This window comes from Stegostoma tigrinum, chromosome 42, assembly GCF_030684315.1.
Source record: "Stegostoma tigrinum isolate sSteTig4 chromosome 42, sSteTig4.hap1, whole genome shotgun sequence".
Classification (NCBI taxonomy): domain Eukaryota; kingdom Metazoa; phylum Chordata; class Chondrichthyes; order Orectolobiformes; family Stegostomatidae; genus Stegostoma; species Stegostoma tigrinum.
The window spans coordinates 13,844,200-13,852,523 of NC_081395.1; the positions used below are offsets into that span (position 1 = coordinate 13,844,200).

The following is an 8,324-nucleotide window of genomic DNA, read 5'->3' on the forward strand; positions in this document are numbered from 1 at the left end:
AGTCTTCCAGGAGGGGTGGACTAATCCTCCATAACATTGATCATCTCATCCTACACACAATGACCCCCATACAATAAGTCCACAGAAGGACCCACTCACACTAAAGGAGGAGGAGAGGGGACCTAATTGAGGTATACAAGGTAATGAGAGGCATAGATAGAGTTGATAGCCAGAGACTATTTCAACAGGGCAGAAATGGCTAACACGACGGCTCATAGTTTTAAGCTGGTTGGAAGAAAGTATAGAGGGGATGTCAGAAGCGTGTTCTTTACACAGAGACTTGTGAGAGCATGGAATGCGTTGCCAGCAGCAGTTGTGGAAGCAAGGTCATTGGGGTCATTTAAGAGACTGCTGGGCATTCATGTGGTCACAGAAATTTGAGGGTGCATACATGAGGATCAATGGTCGGCACAATATCGTGGGCTGAAGTGCCTATTCTGCGCTGTACTGTTCTATGTTCTATGTTCTATGTTCTATTGCAGAATTACAATGCCCAGACACATTTGTACTGACCCATACAGACAGACCAGGTCTCACTGACTCATCTCCAATGATCGACACTCAGACCTTCTCACTCATACACACCATCACACACCCGAACCAGAATTTGCCTTTTGCACTCTGACCCACAAACAGACTGTGTAACCTGCTCTTCGTGCAATGGGATATAACTTTAGTGAATGAATTAAAACGTGTTGAACGGAAGTCTGTTTCTCTCTCTATCTCTGTCCCTCTGGTGTTTGGGAGAGAGAGAGAGAGTGGTGGTGGAATGTTGTTTTCTGGGCTGGAGGCCTGTGACCAGTGGTGTTTCATGGGAATTGGTGTTGGATCCACTGTATAAATGATTTGGATGACAGGATGTGGTGTAGTTTGGAAGTTTACAGAATGCACCAAAGTTTTTGTACACTGGACAGTGAAGAAGGTCACCTAAGATTACAAAGAGATCTTGATCAATCGGGTCACTGGGCTGAAGAGTGGCAGGTGGAGTTTAATTTGGATAAATATGAGTTATTGCAATTTGGTAATACAAATAAGGACAGGAGTTATACAATTAATGGTAGGGCAGAGGTAGTATTGTAGCACAGAGAGACTAAGCGTTCAGGTACATAATTCTTTGAAATTTGCATCCCAGGGAGATACTGTGGTGAAAAAGGTTTTGAGCACTCTTTCCTTCATTTCTCAGACCTTTGACAATTGGAGTTGGGATATCATGTTCTGGGTGAGAGTGAGGGTTTGAGTTATGTTAGCAATGAAGAAGAAAGTCTGAGATCACAGAAGGATAAAGGCGGAATAATGTCAACAGATTCCAGAAGGACAGAGATAGGCTGGCAGAATGGTGGAACATGAGGAGAGGAACTTCAATGCACAGAGAGACAAAATCTACATTCAGTGGGTGACTGGAGAGGAAATACATTGTAGTTGTTGCAGTGTTCAACAAAACATGGGAAATGAGAAAATGATTTGCACAAGAGTCGGAAGGGAAAGCCAACAAGACAGTTGAAACAAAGACTGATGTACTCTGTGACAATGTAAAGGGCAGACTTTGCTTCTTGTTGCATTGTGATGTGTTCGCAATCTCTGACACAAAGTATCCTCTAACGTCTGCTCAAAGTATTCCAGATGAGGAGGATGCCTCTCATTTAACTCCAGTGTTGTCGATTCAGCTGGACTGGGACGTTTACTTGCCATGATGTCTGTTTGCATTCCTGCAAAACTATCTTGGACATCCCTCAGGAGTCTATCCATGACTCTCCAAATGCTTACTCTATACAACCAACCCCACTCATTTCTAATTGAGGTATCTCCTATCAGTCTCATGGTTAAAAATGGCCATGATGTGGAGATGCTTGTGTTGAAGTGGATCGAAAAAGTCAGAAGTCTCATGACACCAGGTTATCATCAAACAGGTTTATTTGAAATGACATCAGCTTTCCAGCACAGCCCCTTTGTCAGACGCACATCTACACTAATGGCAGCCAGTTTGACTTCAGAACCAGCTCTGAGAACTCTTCCATTGAGGCTCATTTTGTAGTCATTAGCTTCGCTGTCATGGAAGAGCAGAAACCTTGGAAAACTGAGCCCATGTGATTTTATCCCTGCTCTAAAAGATGTTCCTGTTCCATTGATACCATCGTTCTCTTCAGTTAATTGCTGATGTTGAGAGCCGTCTGTTTGCCACCATGCCGTCAAACCTCATCTCAGGATGAGATTCAATAGCATTCCCACAACAACACTGAAGTTTTTTATTTCTACCTGTCTCTGTCTGTGCGCTGTCATTTCAATTCCCCAATTTATTGTCAAGGGAGTGTTTTCTGTCCTTGACAATAGGAACACCATCTTCTTTTCTGAGGAAGCACTGAACAGCCTTCTGAATTCAACCTCGACTTCAAGAACTGAGGAACTTAATTTCTGTTCACCCATTTGTGTTGCATGCCATCGTATTACATCTTTCTGTCAGTTGTTTGTTTAAACTTCATGGCACATTTACACTCTTCACCTTGTCGGGGCCTCGCTGAGACCACACACACAGTAGCGTCATGCAGTTTTCATAAATTTCCTGCAGTGTGAAAACAGGCCATTCAGCCCAACAAGTGCAGGCTGCCCCTTCAAAGAGCACACCACTCAGATTTCACATATCTCACCCAGCTATCCTGAGACACTATGGGGAAAGTTAGCGAAGCCAATCCACTTACCCTGCACATTTTTGGACTGTGGGAGGAAACCAGAGGACTTGGAAAATTTTCGTGCAGACACAGGGAGAATGTGCAAACTGCGCATAATGTTTGCACAAGGTGGGGATTAAACCTAGGGCCCTGGTCGTGTGAGATAGCAGTGTTAACCACTGAGCCATTGTGCTGCTTAATGTGGTGGGCTGATCTGAGGAAGATGTCCTGACAATGGAGGTGGTGCAATGACGCATTTCCAATCTGATTCCTGCAGTGGCAGGAATTTTATTCATCTCAATCATATCCATTCTCAGTTCACCCTCATCTGTTTCCCAAATTATCTCTCTGCTCTTGAAATGCATGCCTCAGATAATGAAGGTTAGTATCCCATGTGCCTCCTTTACCCCCTCACATAATTGTCCCACTATTGTAAGTGACTGGTTGATCAGTCTACCTTTGACTTACCAACAGACTTCAGCTGATGACGTGTGCAAGCAAGTCATCCATGCTTACTATCTCACAGACTGGATTCATATCCCTTCATGACTGGACTCTCATACACTCTCACACCATTGTGGCAAGCCCCTTCCTGGATCCTGGTCCAGAGCGAGAGACCTCTTTATGTCTCTAGCACCTTAAGGAGGCCCTTGCACTGCTGAGATTGAACATTGACAATAATGGAAAAGGCACAATAAATTGCTCGTGATCGAGGTCTTCTCATCTATGACTGATCTGACAAATTATAGTGAAGGGATATTTGAACATATGCTTCAACTGTTCTCTGAATTTAGTCTGTGTTGCTGCATAAATGCAGGTATTTGTGCAGCAACTCAAGAGCTGAAGCATGAACCCCACTTCCCGTGCAGACCGATCTATCCAAAGAGACCGATAATCTAATAGCCACATTCGGCGCCATATACTATATACCAAGAACACTGACCATGACAAAATAAAATTTGCTGAGATGGCAAACAGTAAAATTATGGATTTACGCCGTCTCGCCATCTTGGGATCTCTTGAAATCACTCTGGTACTCTGAGCCAAGAGACTCCAGCGAACTCTGCTGCTGACCAAAATATGTCTGACAGTGACAATATTGAGAAGCAAAATGACTATAAATGGGACTGCAGCAGTTAGAATGTGATGGGCAAACTCAATTGCTCCCCACATGTAAGATTTCCCAACATCAAATGATAATACACAAAACCACGGGCGGTTCTGCAGCCCATACATGTCTGTATACATGAAGTACCAGGAGATGTTCTTTGAGCAGCTCAGCACAGTGACAATCCCGAGTACTATAGCTGCTCTTTTCTCCACGCAATATGTGCGTTTCAATTTCTGACAACAAATCGCCACAAATCTGTCAAAAGTGAAAACAATAGTGAACCAGACAGAGCAGTCTGTGGCTGCATAAAGCAGGACAGCATGGATGTTGCACACCCGGATGGACTTCACAAAAGAAAAGTATTCTGAATAAACAATTGGGATGTGCCTCAAAACTAAGTTGAGAATAACGACCAGTAGATCTGATGCTGACATGGCCACCAGATAATGAGTAATACACTTGGAGAGACCACATTTGCCCTGCAACAGGATCACCATTGCTACAATGTTTGCTGCAAGGAAGGAAAATAGACAAGGTGGATTGTTAATTTGGAAATGTCACAGTAACACTGCCTTCAATGATGCATTAAAATAGATGTAAGTCAGATTAGATGTTAAAATGTTGGTACTGTAATCGTTGATTATAAATTTCCACTCTCTGTTTTAAATATAGTTAGTTATCTATAAGTGGAGAGATGGCATTTTCTCAATTCTTGATATTTTAGATCATGGAGGGATTTGGACTGAAACAGGAAATAAGATGGCTTTAAATCCAATGACTTAGTACAGAATAGCTGTTGTGACCTCGACACTGAGTCTGGAGGGTCTCCAAGCACAAAATGAGGTGATTTTATTCTTACTTTCATTGATCTTCACAGGAACACTGCAGCAAGCCTGAGACAGAGATGTCAACCAGGGAAAGTGGTGCGTTAAAGTGGTGTGTAACTGGCGTCTGAGGGTCCTTTCTGCGTGCAGAACAGAGATGTTCTGTGAAGATGCCCCCAGTGTGCACTTCATTTCCCCAGTGTAGAGAAGACCACATTGTGAGCAGTGAATACACGAAACTAGATTGTGGGTCATTCCGCTATAGTGCTGCTTCACCTTGAACGTACATTTGGGCTCTTGGGGAATCTGGACAGGAGACATAAATGGGCAGCTGCTACATGTTTGTCGGTTGCAGGGGAAGGTGGCGTGGGAAGTTGGGTGCGGGGATGTGTAGTCCAGCTAGCTGTGGGAGTCGGTGGGTTTGTAGTGGATATTGGTGGCCAGTCTATCCCCAGAAATGTAAATTTGGATGTCAGGGAAGGGAAGGGAATCACAGAAATCAAGGAAAGTGAATTCGTCTTTCTGCTTTGCCTGTGAATACTATTCATTTATGTTGTATTAATAATAGTTCTTGTGAAATAGATGAAGTGGTCAGTGCTTTTTGTCCACACAATTCCATCAGAGGTTCATTGTGGTCTATAGATATCCAACAGATAACAGTGAGAAAAATACAAACATAATTGAAAATTGACGTTGTTCAATCAATCGCAAAGATTTGCTGATCATTAGAGTTGAGATAATGTTTACTGTTTGAGGACAGACTTCTTTTTCTGCCCCGGTGTAAGGAGGCAATCGTGGATAATGAACAGAGGTGGAACTGAATGGCAGAAAAGAGGAAAGAGACCATACGAAGAATAAGACAGACAGTGAGACAAACAGGAGGGCAGGTCAGTTTCGACTGCAGCATTCATTTCAACCAAACCACTGTCACCCTATAATTCTTGGGAAACAGACAGCACATCCAGCAGAGGTAAGCAATGAAATGCAAACCAGAGGTATTTGTACTTCTGAGTGCACTCGCTTTGCAGAGCTGTTCTGTTCCTAGCTCGAGTCGGACAAAAACCTTCTCTTGCAAAACCGCTGTATGGATAAAGATGAAATTCCCTGTCCTGCCACGTGCCACAATTCCTTGCTGCGGACCATCTCCTGTTGCAAGTTTTGCAGCAGTTTTTTCTCATGTTGCAAACCGATTTGTGGAGGAATTACAGTCCCCATAAGAGGTTGGTCCTCTGGTCTCCCTGAATCTCTGTGCCCCCAAATTATAATGAAACACACATAAACCAATGCACCAGCAGCTCCACTAATTCGACAACAGCAGGAAAAAAATTAAATTGTCCCTCGCCTGCACTTTGGAGAGCTGACCCTTTTAAGTTATGCTGCAGGGGGTTGCTCATGTTGTTCATCTTAAAGTAACGTGCACAAGTAACCAGTGGAAATGCACAGACAATGCACCTGACTTTATAAACTGAAGATCATGTCCAGTGCAGGGAATTTTAAAAAAAATAAAGAAGGTGAAGCATTGCTTGCAGCATGGGGAAGGGGCGGGGCAGAGAAATCTGGAAGGGAATTTTGTTTTAAAAAAATATAGGAAGATGAAATATTACTTGCAGTGTGGGTGAGGGCGGAGAAATGACATCATTGGAAAGGCGAGAGCTCGAAAGAATCAAAATTAAATAATGAGATGATTAAAATTATTTTTTTCCAGAATGGAAAAGAACATAAGCCAGTGATCATAGGAATGATAGAGGCTAGAAATTTGCTTTTGATGAAGATGCTGGCAGCGTAGGTTTGCATGGGCTGTAGTTTATCAGGTTTGGAGCGAGGAGGTTTCCCAAAATTTAAACCGTGAACAACCGCAAAGATGCTGTAGAATAGATATGCTTCGGCAGAGGGACATAATGTGTAGTGGTAGAAGTTAAGGTTGTTAATGGTTAGGATGTAAGGTCAGAAATCAGTTCAGATTCAAAATAATCAGCAACATCGTGAAACGCTTAATTCAAACTTTAGCATAAACCTGGAAGATTTTTGGTGTGATGGATACACAGAAAAGATCGACACAGGGGTTGAAGCCAATGTATTTCATCTTTGCAACAGGTAAGTAACAAGAACAGTGATGACATGAAACAGTGTTTTTGGATCTATTAGTTGTAAATAATATGAATGCCAACAGCAACAAGGCGCGGAGAGTATGTGACAAGAGCATAAGTGGGATTCAACATGATTTAAAAGTGCTAGAGGTGATTCATGATACCTACCGGGAACCCCAATAACAGCGAGGATGGGATAGTAAATAAATTGACTCATCCGAAGAATCCAATAGATTCGATCGGCTAATGTGTTCCTCGCATTATCTGCAGAGAAACGGTCAAGCCAAAAGGATAGACTCCTGTCCTCTGTTGTAACATTCGAGTTTAAATCTTCCAGATTCCAACCCATTGTCTTTTTCATTCCAATCGCTGCGGTCCTCAGTTATGAACTCACTGATGTTTCATCACGATCTATTCTTCTCAGATTTCAGTCTATCCATTCACCCTCTAAGGAACCAAGATCCCCTCGATGTGCCAGGAGTGATGCTTTCACTGGAGGTTTTGAAAAAGAAGTTGAAAGGAGCGTCTTTTACTGGAAAAGCTAAATTCTCCAGTGACACAATTAATGCTCTTGTGAACTGATTTTAATCGCAGTCACTGAACAAACACGTCCAGTTAACCCCCTTTTAAACACAATACTTTTCAGAACAGAGATAATGGGAACTGCAGATGCTGGAGAATCCAAGATAACAAAGTGTGGAGCTGGATGAACACAGCAGGCAAAGCAGTATCTTTGGAGCACAAAAGCTGACGTTTCGGGCCTTGACCCTTCACCAGATGAAGGGTGTAGGCCTGAAACATCAGCTTTTGTGCTCCTAAGATGCTGCTTGGCCTGCTGTGTTCATCCAGCTCCATACTTTTTTATCACTTTTCAGAACAGAATAGTGTAAAAGATTTACCCTGCCTTGATGGATGGGGTACATGGGAAAGGTTGATCGAAGGGAAAAAAGGAAAAACGCAAAAGATGTGTCCTACCCATAATACTCTTTGATTATGGAAGTCGTTTGTGGAGTGGAGGAGCAAAAAATCACTTCCAACTTGCTTGAATAAAGTATCGTCAGAAAGAGAGAGAGAGAGACCTGAGCATTGGGCAGCACAGTGGCTCAGTGGTTAGCACTGCAGCCTCACAGCGCCAGGGGCCCGGGTTCGATTCCAGCCTTGGGTAACTGGCTGAGCAGAGTATGCACATTTTCCCCCGTGTCTGCGTGGGTTTCCTCCGGGTGCGCTGGTTTCGTCCCACAATCCAAAGATGTGCAGGCTAGGTGGATCAGCCATGCTAAATTGCCCGTAGTGTTCAGGGGTGTATGGGTTCCAGGGGGATGGGTCTGGGTGGGATGTTTCAAGTGGCGGTGTGGACTTATTGGCCAAAGGGCCCGTTTCCACACTGTAGGGAATCATTACTGACTTGGAAGTAAACAAGTTGACATGGGACAGTCGTCAGGCCAGGAAAAGGAACTAAGTCCCTGTTACTTTGAAAACAACACAGGTATTTGCACGATTGTGAATGTGAGCTTATGAAAGTTCACTCAGTGATTTAATGTGGTGTGGGAAATGTCCCAATATGTTGAAGTGAGATATTTAACAAAGGGAACATCACATTACACCATAGAATCCGTCCGGCACAGAAAGAGGTCTTGCA

General features: G+C 43.3%; 1 protein-coding gene across 1 annotated transcript; it reads right to left on the reverse strand.

Annotated features, from left to right (window-relative positions):
* Positions 1–1,949: 1,949 nt before the first annotated feature.
* On the reverse strand, positions 1,950–7,239 carry LOC132206745 (probable G-protein coupled receptor 139). The gene is made up of 2 exons (XM_059641622.1): positions 6,854–7,239; positions 1,950–4,285 (listed from the first exon to the last, which is right to left on the reverse strand). Exons 1-2 carry the CDS (start codon positions 7,044–7,046, stop codon positions 3,384–3,386), a joined length of 1,095 nt encoding a protein of 364 aa, XP_059497605.1. The 5' UTR covers positions 7,047–7,239; the 3' UTR covers positions 1,950–3,383.
* Positions 7,240–8,324: the final 1,085 nt, after the last annotated feature.